Source organism: Podarcis filfolensis (genome assembly GCF_964270895.1).
Source record: "Podarcis filfolensis genome assembly, chromosome: 5".
In the NCBI taxonomy this organism is placed as follows: Eukaryota; Metazoa; Chordata; class Lepidosauria; order Squamata; family Lacertidae; genus Podarcis; species Podarcis filfolensis.
In genome coordinates this window covers 54,787,177-54,801,056 of record NC_139608.1, presented here as the reverse complement: position 1 = coordinate 54,801,056, position 13,880 = coordinate 54,787,177, and the positions used below count along the sequence as shown (strand labels likewise).

The 13,880-nt window shown below is 45.0% G+C and overlaps 1 protein-coding gene across 1 annotated transcript in view; it reads left to right on the top strand.

Annotated features, from left to right (window-relative positions):
* The first annotated feature begins 2,049 nt into the window (after positions 1 to 2,049).
* The window catches only part of CPXM2 (carboxypeptidase X, M14 family member 2), an 88,007-nt gene continuing 76,176 nt past the window's right edge, over positions 2,050 to 13,880 (top strand). Inside the window, exon 1 of the mRNA XM_083616897.1 lies at positions 2,050 to 2,687. Within this exon, the coding sequence (XP_083473023.1) occupies positions 2,363 to 2,687 (325 nt within the window). The 5' untranslated portion in view covers positions 2,050 to 2,362. The remainder of the gene's footprint in view (positions 2,688 to 13,880) is intronic.

The window sequence follows — 13,880 nt, the reverse complement described above, 5'->3', positions numbered from 1 at the left end:
AGTACCTCGGATTAAGAAGTTTGCTTCAGGATGAGAACAGAAATCATGCGGCAGCAGCAACAGGAGGTCCCATTAGCTAAAGTGGTACCTCAGGTTAAGAACAGTTTCAGGTTAAGAACGGACCTCCAGAACGAATTAAGTTCTTAACCCGAGGTACCACTGTATAGCTAGTTAGAGATAAGGGATGGGTCCATGCATGTCTCCCTTGTTGCATTTTGTCACAAGGCATTGCAAGATGCCATGTTTCACAGATCAGCTGCAAAAAAACATTTTAGGTCCCATTAGATTCATATCTGTATGCTTTCACAGTCGTGCAACTTCTTGTATGATTTACCTGCTGTTGATATAGATTGATAGAGACCGTGAACCTGACAGATCAACCCTGTTACATTCAATTTGGTGGTTATTTTAATGACTGCTGCAAAGAATTTGCTGTCCAAGGTGGAGGTTAAACATGCCTGGAGGAAGGTATGTGTGTCCAGATACAGGCAGGGTGAGCCAACCACTGACATTTTTTGTGCCTACAGCTGAGCTCTGTTATGAAAGCAAGTTATATTCACAATGCACTCAAATCAAGGCAATGAATGCATGGACCAGAAATTGAATTAATCTATGTACAGAAATATGCACTTTATCGCCTCTTATGATTTTCTGGCTCCAGCTGCTGACACACCCTTTTGGCAAGGTGTTTGCTGAATTTTTGTACCTTTAAGCAGTAGCTTTATCATTGTGCTCGTTTTCCAGTTGTAGAGTGGATTGATATACTATTTATAATCTCTATTGTTTGTTTATTCATTCTGCTGCTGCAGTGGAGAGCAAGTAATAAAGGGTTTAAGTACATCAACATTTGCATCATATGAAATCATACCAAAATGCATATCCATGAAATTCTGTTCTACAAGAGAGCTGATTGGTGAATTACTGGTTCCATTTTGTATGTCTAGATAAATTCAGGAGCACCCCTGCATTAAAACCCTTTTCCATGCTGTGTGTGACATAGCACAGCCTACGCCCATCACTGACATCTGGTAAGAAGCAAGAGTAAATTTGGGACGTTGAAAGTTGTCTGTGATTATGCAATTAAAAGCTGATGTCACTTAATTTCTTTGCAAGACCATTTATACAAATTCCATCTGGACATAGGTGGGGAGGCAGGGGGAAAGCTGAGAATAGTACTTGATTTCTTTTTATTTTGCAATTGATGAAAATGAATGTGAAAATGGGCTTGTCATTTTGGCTCAGGATTAGCAATGACACTGACTTGTGTATGGCAAAAAGTTAAATGGGATTTGTAGTACCTTTCTATTATATTGGTACAGATACAGAACTCCAGTAAAGAGAAATGTCAGCATTTTATATTTGCTGTTGAAATGTGTTTTGGAAGGTGAGATATCTTTCTGATGCTTTTAACTCATTCCTGTTTTGAAAAACCTTCAAGTGGAACTGTTTTACTTACTTGAAGGAGAATTCAGGCTTTTGGTAACTGATCTCTTATCCAGGGCCACCTGATTCAGAAAAATAATAATGCCTGAAATAAAATAAAGTTGAAAATCTGCAAAAGAAAGAATCCTGATTATTAACCTTTTAGTCTATCAAGGGATTATAAATGTAAAATGTAAACTTTCTATGCTGTTGACGGTCTGCACCTGTTTTTTATCAAGAGCTGGAGGAGTAGAAGGAATTTTCACAAGCATGTTTTCCTTTCTGTTCCATAGAATCCGAATGCAATCTTAATATTCTGTAAGGGGAAGCAGGAACCCCTAAACCACAGGAGAAAACATTTTCCCCTTCCAAGTTTTCATCCAAACACACCCCACTGCATATAGTCCTGGCAAGAGAATAGAGACCCATTTTTTGTACAGGGATTTTGAGAGCGAGGCTCATGGCCAGTTTTTCATTTCTTTGAATATACAGTATTTAGACTCTGTGTTAATATCAGTTCTCAAAACACAGCATCTTAGGTGCCAAGAGTTGGATTAAAGTTTTTAATTGCCTGGGGAGTGGGGAGGAGCAGGAGGGAAGAGAAAGCAGAGAAAGGAGCGAAGATCTGTAAAGGATTCACAGAGTCCAACACCTGCCAAATGCCAGCTCTCTCTTCTCCCGTATGTCTGCATGTGTGTCTGGCTGGCTGGTGAGCCCCGACGATCACATGGACCTCAGGCAACCACCTCCCTCCCTCTGATTCCAGTCCTCACTCCCTCTCCATTACTTGCAACTTTTGCAAACTACTCCAAAGCAGAAGTGCTTATCCCAGACTCTGGGATTTGCTAACTGCCAAGATCTCTGTTTTCCCCCTCTCTGCTGATCCTACATTGGATATTCACAGAGGAGTTTTCTACTGCAAAAAAGCAAAAAAATAATAATGACCTCCTTTGTCGAGAAAGCTTCTTTTGCTCAGCTCTGCCTCGCGCTGTGTGCTTTTGATCTGACACTGCTTGGGGATATAACCTGGGCTCTACCTATGGAAGAGCAGGATTACTATCTGCAGGAAATCATCAACAGGGATCATTATTATTCCTTTCCAGATCCTGAAGAGGAGTATTCGCCTTTCACAGAACAGCCAAGGGAGGAAGAAACCGAGCCCCCTTTGGAGACAGAAGAACCCCAAAGATTCAAGCTGGGCAAGAAGGAGTTAAAAATGAAGAAAGCCAACAAAAAAGATAAATCCACTCTCGAGACCCCGCCAGGTAACTTTCCTCTTTCACTTCTGAAATTTTGAGATTCCAGATGGGTCTCAAAGGATTTCGCCCCCATAAGTTAATATCCGAAGCAGAAAAGCAGAAATAGTAACTGCACTGCTAATGACGTTAAACACCCTCGTACTAATCACAGCTGTTATACTAACAGAATTAGTGATCATGCTGGTCTGATAGTCTAATTTTAACCCCTGCCTTCACTCTTTTGGGAAGACTAAAATTTGCTTCCACTTCCTTTTCTCTCTTGCTCTAAAGGTTTTCAGGAAAAGTTTTCTTGAAGTCACACATCCTGTGTGCATACTCTTCCCTCTAACAAACAGCATCTTTCTTTTTTGCTTAGTAAAATGGTCATGTTACCAGCAAGGGTAGAGATGGGCTGAATTTTGTTTGCAGGTTGCCCAGGTTCATATAGGGGTTCTGGGATTTGCTTCTAGGAAGTGTGCACTTCTGATTTCATAACAAAGCCCTCCCCGGCAAAAGCCAGATCTCAGTGGATATAAACTAAAATCAATTTGTGATTTTTATTGTGAATCAGGACTTAGCATAACCCAGTGGTTAAAGTCTGGGCCTTGGGGTCAGGACACTGGGGCTGCAGTCCTAACAGCACTTCCCTTTGAGTAAACCATGCTGGATTCAACATGACTTACTTCTAAGTAGACATGGCTATGATTGCAAATCTGACCTCAGCAAACACTACAATGATCATTATATTATTACTATTACTTTAATTATTTTATACCACATTATGTAACATAAATTGCTTATTATTCTTGCATCAACACTTTAAGTGTAGTAAGCTAAGGCAGCTGAATTATGGCCCAGAATATTGAAATATGGTCCAAATATTTGTCCAGAAGTGCTCAAGGTATTTCATGGCTGAGAGAGAATTTTCACCTGGATTTGTTGCTTTAAAGGTACAGATTTTGGGAACTGTATCAGTTGTGCCCTTTGTTTATTTGCATTCAAGACATAAGCACAGGTATCTCCCCCCCCTTTTTAGGACCATAAAGTGTTTGAATGTTGGACAGGAAACATATTAAGGACCTGTGCAGTTATGATATGGCTTTATGAGATAGAGGGATGTGCTCTGGGAGGAATATGCTGATACAGCATACTCTGCTAGGGAACCCTTGCACCTTAAAGATGTGTCTGCTTGCACCAGTCTCACTTCACTGAAATGTAGCAACATGGCAACTGCCTTTCTGCATGCCTTTTGATGTATGGGACTTTTAGATAGACCTTTGTGAGATTCTTCTATGCAGATTAATTACACAGCGTGCCTAGACAAACAACTATTTTCCTAAGGACAGGACAGCATAGGGCAGTACCAATAGGAGATAAGGAACCTTAATTTACAGCTGTGAATCTGCCTGCAGGAACAACAACCTGCCTGTGTAAAATGGGATTTGAGAAAACAGATTGTGTACAGAAGATGAAAATTCAACTGGCTAGCGTTAAAACTACCTTTTGTCTTCAGTTCGGCAGAACTAAAGGCATGTGGGATTAATTAGGTGTTTGTAGCAAGCAATCAGCTGGGTCTGCACTGGAATGAAGCAAAGCTGACGGACAGGAATTAGGAACATGTGATCTGCCCTTTGGCTGAGCAGCTGGTACCAATCAGTAGTCCCTTTGAATCAGAGTAGGGCTAAAATTCATTGCAGTCTGAACGCTACGAACACTTATACACACGTTTGCTTAATGTAAACTAATGGGGATAGAAAGTTCCAATGCAGCTGTTTCAAACACTGTGCTAGATAGCTTGCCTTCCATTTCCATTGTTTTAAATCAGTTGCATTGGACCAATTCAAAGTTACACTTTATTACAATGCATAAATATGAATTGACAGAACTATTCTTCGCCTTCCCACTAATGACACATCATGGATCACATCATATTTGAAGTGGTAAATGCCATACAGCCCCTGCTTCACATACTTCCTATAGTGCCTTCCCCATATTTATACCCTATAATTCACTTCTGGGAATTATACAGATGCAGATACTATAGCAGCCAACGGATTGACCTGGGAAGTTTCAGTTCAGATATTGCCGCTACCATGAATTAAGTAGGTGTCCTTCACTAATTGTGTATCTTTCAGCTTCAACACTCCATGATTTATACAGGATGCATGGAGAATCATTTGGTCCATAAGCAGGCAATCTTATTACAGCACCAGCAATTGATGGCTTCAGATAGGTGTAGGTAGGTAGAGGTAGAGGTAGGAGTAGGAGTAGTAGTAGTAGGGGGGTGTGTGTGTGTGTGTGTGTGTGAGAGAGAGAGAGAGAGAGAGAGAGAGAGAGAGACCAGATAGACAAGCAATACACACATTGGCAAGACCTGTAGTCTGTATATATCAGGTCTTCTTAACCACACATTGCATATGTAGTGCAGAGGTTGAAAGATAGTAGGTTACCTACTAAATTCAGGGTAGATGAAAAATCTTCCATGGGGGGGGTGGTGCCTGGAACCCTGGCCCTGACCGCAACTCAGCTGGCAGCAAGAAAGGTCCCCAAGTGGCAGACAACATCTTTCTCAACCACAACAAAGCAGGCCAGTGCCCAAGTGGCAAGCCAGTGTTGCTACTATCAAAGCAAGGGTAGGTAGGAGGTCAGTAACTAAAGAGAGAATGACGAATGCTATGTGGCTATGGCTTTGACAGGTTTGCCACAACCACCTTCCCAAGCCAGGATGCCTTGTGAGAGCCTGCAGGACTTCTGGTGACATGCTCTACCACAGTGGTTCCCAAACTCCAACCCCATAGACCACCTAAAAATTGTTGAGGGTCCTGGAAGGGCACTTAATTATTTTTCTGCTCATTGCAGCAACTGTGCTAGATGTCTGACTTGCAATTGTTTTTTCTTCTTTTATTTATTTTGATCCCCCTCCCCGCTCTATATTTCTGGCCTCCTCCCACCCATTAGTGGTCTATCCTGCTCACTTTGTAGGTTCTTTGACTAATGGAGCAGCTGACATGTCTGCTGCTCCCACTATTTTTCACAGACATGCTGCGGACAACCTGAGTGAAGCTCGGGGACCACTGGTGGTCCATGCTAGCTCAGTTGGTTAGAGGTGTGGTGCTGATAATGCCAAGGTTGCAGGTTTGATCCCCATATTCCTGCTTTGCAGGGAATTGAACTAGATGATTCTCATGGTCATCTACAATTCTATGATTCTATGTCCTACAGGGGGAATAGGGCCGCTGAGCGGGCTCACATAGCATTTTTGCCCAAGACTCTGGGATGATGTGGGGCAGAGGACGAGGAACCTGGGTGCTCCCTTCAGATCTGAGGCCCTGGCAAGTACTGTGGTGGGAGAAGCCCTATGGGAATTGGGGTGAGTCAGGGTGTGCACAGCCCACTCTCATCACTGCATCCTGAAAGGAGACTTTCTGGTTCATAGTAGCTGTGTGTGCACATTATAGACCATAGCTCAGGCTTCCTCAAACTCGGCCCTCCAGATGTTTTGAGACTACAGTTCCCATCATCCCTGACCACTGGGTCCTGCTAGCTAGGGATCATGAGTGTTGTAGGCCAATAACATCTGGAGGCCTGAGTTTGAGGAAGCCTGCCATAGCTGCATGCATTATAAATCTATAGGCAGTGCAATATAGTATGTGAATATGAGGAGCTTGTGATGTATGTGCTTCAGTGGGTGCATGATACTTTTTACAAACATGTACAGGATAAGCTTCCTGTATAAATCAAGTATAAATCAGGTAGTTGCAAGTAGGACTGCGATAATACATGTGAAGCAGCCTTCGCCAACCTGGTGGCCCCCAGAAGTTTTGGACTACAACTCCCATCATCAGCAGTCAGGACATCTGGGCTAGCTGAGGCTGCTAGGAATTGTAGTCCAAAACATCTGGAGGGCACCAGGTTGGTGAAGGTTGATGCAAGACATTAAAGAAAGGCTAAGCATTATTATTTTTCAAATAAATAAATCCTTGTTGCACCAGACGAGAAGTAGCCAACAAAATTGTATTCCCTCCACCCCTAATATAAAGATTTCATTGGCAGGGAAAGATTGCGTAGAAAGGCTTTTAGGATGAGAACTATGTTTTCCATCTAAGTAAGTCTAGGATAAAAATATCTTGCCGGAGTTGCCAGATGTAATTTATTTAAGGGAACATTCCTTATTCTGAAATGCCTCCATGCCAAACGTCTCTTCTCCATAGCATTCCTGCGAAACACAAGCCTTTCAAACTGCATTATGTTTCTAATTTCTGAAATCTTGATGTGCCAAACCAACAAATCCTGACTGTTCTGCATTTTGTATATACATCAGGAAAAGTTCCTTGGGAATGTATTCATCTTTAAGATGGTTCTGAAAGTGCTTACCTAGTTTTGTGCTCGTTTCCATGAGTGTCAACACGTGCCTCCATTTCTGGTTAATTTCTTATGAATGCTGAGGATGAAATGTACATTTTTCAGCATTTCAGTGATTGCTTGTAACAGGAATCTGCTGTGCAGCTAATGCACTGTCACCACCACACACAAGTTATGCAGTCACCTCCCCTCCAGCTAGTGCAGATACTCCACCTCATACCTATCTTGGATTCTGGTCTGCAACGCTTTGTAACTAGACTTTGAAACAGACCCACAATACATTGAGTTGCCACATTATCTGCTCAATCATTCCTCTGTCTTAGCAATGCAAAGCAATTATTTTCAGGGCTGACCCAGGACATTTTGCTGGCTGAGTGGGGGCAGCAAATGGTGCCCCCTTCCTGGTCCAAGTCATGTTGGGTAGCATCCAAGGCTGGTCAAATTATGTTATTTCCTCAGGCAGGAAATCCTGCAAGCACCTCCCCCCGCCCCACCACCTCAAAGGAAAAACCTATCATTGATAACAATGATTTCATGACACCCAAAATCTGCTGTCTGAGGCAGCTACCTCCTTATGCCTAAAGGTAAGGCTGACCTTGATAGCATTGCATACGAGGCAAGCATTTTTGTCAATTTAACCTCTCACTGCTCGCACAGCTATAACATTTTTCTTTTGACAAAACTGGATGTTTCTCCAAGCACGATACCCTCTAAAAAGTTTTGGATCAAATTTGGCTGTTTTCTGAAGCACTGAGTCAGGTTCTGAACTGAATCTTGTGGTCGGTGTACACTGTCAGTATTTTCTGCTGCTGTGGTACTCTCTTGCTTTGCTGAATGAGTGTGTGTGTGTGTGCGCGCGCACGCACACACTGTTCTTTTACTTCCTCTCTCTTCCCCATCTTGCTTTGAACTAAAGTGTCTGGCTCTGAATCAGGGCTTCCTCCTGCATCTTTTCATCGTCTCACTTTCTTCGTTTTCAGGCTTGCTCAGTGAGAACAGCTGCAGCAATACAGCAAGTGGGGATCTCTTTCCCCTTTCTTGTCTCTCGCTATCTCCCTGCTGCATGTTGTGTGTGCGATTGGTAGCAGCAGTGCTTTCGAGTAGTAAACCTCAGCACTACAAACGTACATGATGGCAATCTAGGATTGCTGCAGTGGAAAGTATTAGCAGGGAGGCAATAAGACTTTCTAACTTTCCTAATATGGTACAAATGACTAAAGAGAGGGACTCCATTCAGAGGAGAAAGCTTAAACTATACATAAACTCATTTATGCTCATTTAAGCTCATTCCAGCCCTGTGGGGGGAAATGGTGGAAGGGGAGCCGACGATGTTCTTCAAAAAGAATGTCAATTGGTTCACATGTGATACAAAAACCACAGGAAACTCAAAAACTGATTGCAAATCCACCTCCCTGCATGATAATAATTTTTAAGTCTTTTACACACAAGCTGCAGCAGAAAGTGAGAGGCTTCAAAGAGTCTACTGAAAGCTGGGCTGAGAGGTGTGACGAAAGTTCACATTCTCAAATTTTTGACTCAGAATTTGAAAGGGGGACAAAAAGAGGGGTGGTTTCAGGAAGTGCAAAGTAAGACTAAGGGTTCATGGACTTACAAGTGGCAAAAGGGCATATTGAAGTCTTCCCTTCTTTTTTGCCACTGTTTTTATCAGCTGCATATTCTAGTAGCATGTGTGAAATCAGTATAAATTATTCGAATAGTGGGTAGTCAAGAGGATCCCGAGAAATGGTCCTTAATTGACTCTCCACATTTGTTTCTTATTCATTTAAAATATTTATATCCCGCTGTTCCAACCTGTCATCAGGATGCCTAATATGGTTAAGAACTTGGGATTGATAGACCCATTAAAATCAGGCCCATCCTATTTCTTGGTTACAGAATGAAGTCTGTCCTGACCTGCATTGATGAAGATTGTTAATGAAAAATCCTTTTAAAAATACCTGGAAACACACTTAAAACGCAAGCACACCTTTAAAAGTACTTAAGAGGTGGTACAAGGGTTGTGCTTTTGTTCACTCTCAGGTCTTCCCCTTAATAATAATAATAATAATAATAATAATAATAATAATAATTTATTATTTGTACCCCGCCCATCTGGCTGGGTTTCCCCAGCCACTCTGGGCGGCTTCCAACAAAGATGAAAAATACACTAAAATGTCACATATTAAAAACTTCCCTGAACAGGGCTGCCTTCAGATGTCTTCTGAATGTCAGGTAGTTGTTTATCGCTTTGACATCTGGTGGGAGGGCGTTCCACAGGGCGGGTGCCACTACCAAGAAGGCCCTCTGCCTGGTTCCCTGTAACTTGGCCTCTCGCAGTGAGGGAACCACCAGAAGGCCCTCGGAGCTGGACCTCAGTGTCCGGGCAGAACGATGGGGGTGGAGACGCTCCTTCAGATATACTGGACCGAGGCTGTTTAGGGCTTTAAAGGTCAGCACCAACACTTTGAATTGTGCTCGGAAACGTACTGGGAGCCAATGTAGGTCTTTCAAGACCGGTGTTATATGGTCTCGGCGGCCGCTCCCAGTCACCAGTCTAGCTGCCGCATTCTGGATTAGTTGTAGTTTCTGGGTCACCTTCAAAGGTAGCCCCACGTAGAGCGCATTGCAGTAGTCCAAGCGGGAGATAACTAGAGCATGCACCACTCTGGCAAGACAGTCTGCAGGCAGATAGGGTCTCAGCCTATGTACCAGATGGAGCTGGTAAACAGCTGCCCTGGATACAGATTTGACCTGTGCCTCCATGGACAGCTGTGAGTCCAAAATGACTCCCAGGCTACGCACCTGGTCCATCAGGGGCACAGTTACCCTATTCAGGACCAGGGAATCCTCCACACCTGCCCGCCTCCTGTCCCCCCAAAACAGTACTTCTGTCTTGTCAGGATTCAACCTCAATCTGTTAGCCACCATCCATCCTCCAACCGCCTCCAGACACTCACACAGGACCTTCACCGCCTTCACTGGTTCTGATTTAAAAGAGAGGTAGAGCTGGGTATCATCCGCATACTGATGAACACCCAGCCCAAACCTCCTGATGATCTCTCCCAGTGGCTGCATGTAAATGTTGAAAAGCATGGGGGAGAGGACAGAACCCTGAGGCACCCCACAAGTGAGAGCCCAGGGGTCTGAACACTCATCCCCCACCACCACTTTCTGAACACAGCCCAGGAGGAAGGAGCGGAACCACTGTATGACAGTGCCCCCAGCTCCCAGCCCCTCAAGACGGTCCAGAAGGATGTTATGGTCGATGGTGTCAATAGCCGCTGAGAGATCCAGCAGAACTAGGAAACAGCTCTCACCTTTGTCCCTAGCCCGCCAGAGATCATCAACCAGTGCGACCAAGGCAGTTTCAGTCCCATGATGAGGCCTGAATCCCGACTGGAAGGGATCCAAATGGTCCGCTTCTTCCAGGCATGCCTGGAGTTGTTCAGCAACCACTCGCTCAATCACCTTGCCCAAGAATGGAAGATTTGAGACCGGGCGATAATTGGCCATCGTGGCCGCATCTAAAGATGGTTTTTTAAGAAGCGGTTTAATAACCGCCTCTTTCAGCGGGTCTGGGAAGGCTCCCTCATGGAGGGAAGCATTCACCACCCCACGAAGCCCATCGCCCAAGTCCTTCCCGGCTAGCTTTTATAAGCCAGGATGGGCAAGGATCCAGGAGACAGGTGGTTGGCTTCACTCGTCCAAGCAGCCTGTTCACATCCTCGGAGGTAACAGGTTGGAATTGATCCCACGCAACTTGGCTAGACAGGACTCTAGCACTCTTCCGCCCTGGCCCTGCTCCCACGGTGGAGTCTACTTCTTCCCGAATCTGAGCGATTTTATCTGCAAAAAACTTTGCAAAATCATTGCAGGAGATCATGTGGCCCGTACTGGGCCCAGGTGTCGCAGGTGGTTCCGCTAAATTGTGAACCACCTGAAAAAGTCTCCTGCTGCTGTTTTCTGCAGATGCAATAGAGGCGGCGAAGAAAGTCTTCTTCGCCGTCGCTATTGCCACTTGGTAGGCTCGACGTTGAGCTCTAACCTGTGTCCGGTCAGATTCGGAATGAGTTATCCGCCACCGGCGCTCTAGCCGTCTCAACGATTGTTTCATTGCCCTCAGATCTGTGGAAAACCACGGGGCTGTCCGGGCTCCATGCAATCGGAGAGAGCGCTTCGGAGCCAAAAAGTCAATAGCCCTGGTTAACTCCACATTCCAGCGGGCCACCAGGGAATCGGCTGAAAGGCCATCAACATGGGATAAAGCATCCCCTACCACTCTCTGGAAACCATTTGGATCCATTAAGTGGCAGGGGCGGACCATTCGAATTGGTCCCACCTCCCTGCAGAGGGGATGGGTCGCAGAGAAGTCCAGTTGCATCAGGAAGTGATATGACCATGGCACTTCTTTCATTTCGCTTTTAGTGTCAGATCACCAACATCCATAGAGGTAAACACCAGGTCCAAGGCATGTCCGTGGCTATGGGTTGGGCCAGACTTATTCAGGGACAGCCCTATGGAGGCCATGCTTTCCACGAAGTCCCGAGCGGCCCCTTGTAAGGTCGTGTCGGCATGGATGTTAAAATCTAGGACAACCAAGCTAGGTGTCTCCAGGAGAACATCCGCCACAACCTGAAGCAGCTCGGGTAGGGAATCCTTGGTGCAGCGGGGAAGTCGGTACACCAAAAGGAATCCTGTATTGCCCCTATTGCCCAACTTCCAGAACATGCACTCGGAAAACTGGGTCTTCCCAATAGGACGCCTGGTGCAAACTAATGACTTCCTAAAAATCACTGCAACCCCCCCTCCCCACCCACGTGACCTGGGTTGCTGTGCGTAAGAGAAACCTGGTGGACAAGCAGCGGCAAGGACAGGCCCATCTGCTTCATCCAACCAAGTCTCTGTCACACATGCCAGGTCAAGTCCTCCATCCATCCATGATCAAGTCATGGATGGCAGTGGTCCTATGAATCATTGACCTGGCATTGCGCAACAGCACCTTCAGGTCATGTGGGTATCCCTTGCTGATTCTAGTATTCTTCCGGTCAGGACCAGACCCGGAGGCAGGGATAGTCCTCAGACAACAACTAAACCTGCCTACTCTGTAATGACATGGTCTGGTCTTAGCGTAACTCCACCTCCTACCCATGATCACTAAGATCGGTTGTCCCAGTGCACCCCCCCCCCTGTGGAACATGCCCCAGCCATTTTGTTGGCTGGGACCCACTCCCCGGCAGCCCTGACCCCTCCCCTTAAGAACAAAATAACACCTTAAAAAAACCCAATAAAACAATACAAACAAAAAACAGTAAAAATTACAAAAACATAAAATCAAACAAATTCCCAGGCCCAATAAACATCCATCCCACCCCCACCCTCACCCCCCCACTTACAAAAAATTCAAAAGAAAATTTTTAAAAACATTTTAAAAGCACTCTGCACCCCTCTAGCAGTAACAGCAACTGTCCTAGTGAGGCCCGTCAGGCCCTGCCCTGGGCCAGGTAGATGGTAAGCGGTAGGAAGGAGCAGGGCCCCCACTCACACAGGAGAGTCCTCCTGGGCAGCAGAGCGCAGCAGTCCTTGTGAGGTTTCAGGCCCCGCCCTGGGCCAGGTGGTAAGTGGCAGGAAGGAGCAGGGCCCCCAGACACTCACACAGGAGAGTGCCTTTAAAACATTTGAAATAGTGTATCCAATTGCCCAAAACTTGTGGGGCTAGAGCTACTTGCCACTGTATGTATTAAAAGTACATGAAGAAAGATCCCATGAGAATGATGGGATTTGGAGATGTTCTATCCCTTTCCAGGGGAATTATATGAAAAAATGGCTGGCTTCTGAAGCAGACATAGCCTGCCAGGTGGAGCGGAGCCATTACACCAGCTATCAAACACATGGGTTGTTGTTGCTTATTAGGAGGAAGCAGTCCTTTTCCTAAAAAAAATGTTTAGGGGTACTCTCATTTTTCTACTCATATTGAAATACTGCCCCTCAATGATGTCAAACTTAGATTCACAAAATGTTTAGGGGTATGCGTACCCCTGCAACCCCCCCCCAAAAAAAAGACTGGGAGGAAGAGAGACAAGGCATCAGGGACGTCTGCATGGGGCAAATGGCAACTGGGAAGCCAACATGGGACTGCCACTTCTGCACTGGGACTGCCATGCTTTCTTCTGTACAATTGCCCCTTGTAGCAATAGAATGCTACCACGTTCTATGAGCACCTATTTCAAAGGTTTTAAAGGGGGTGGGAAATGGCAGGGGGGCAGTGTGCTATCTTCTGATCACCTGATAAAAATACACCAAACTGTGGATTCTGAAGCTGACCACTGATCTCATCTGGGTCTGATGAGTCTGCTCTGGAATCCAAGTATGATGGAGTCCTCCTCCCTACAAGCAACATAATTTAAAAACAAAAATATCAAGATCAATGGGATTTACTCCCAGCTAAGTGTTTACAAGCCAAAACTTCCTTGAGATCACTAGATGTGAATCATATGCCTGTTCTGAAACTCTGTATTAGGTCATAAGAATTTAAAAAGGACCCAGCTAGATAAGGCCAAGGGCTCATCTCATCTAGCATTTTGTTCTCAGTCTCCAAACAAATGCTTATAGGAAACTCACAAGCAGCTCATGAGCACAATTGCACTCTCCCAAATATAGTCAAGCTCCAATACTTTGGTGAAGGCCAGGATCTAAATTTGCACCTTAATTTGTCTATGGATAATGCATAACGTGTGAAAGACACTGCCTCTTTGTTTTCTGCCCCTGATGGAATTTAAACCAATTCACTGGTTGTGTCTGGAAGATAAAATAGGAAGCCTGCCATGTTCCTTTACTTGCCAGTGATGGAAGAGTGTTTCC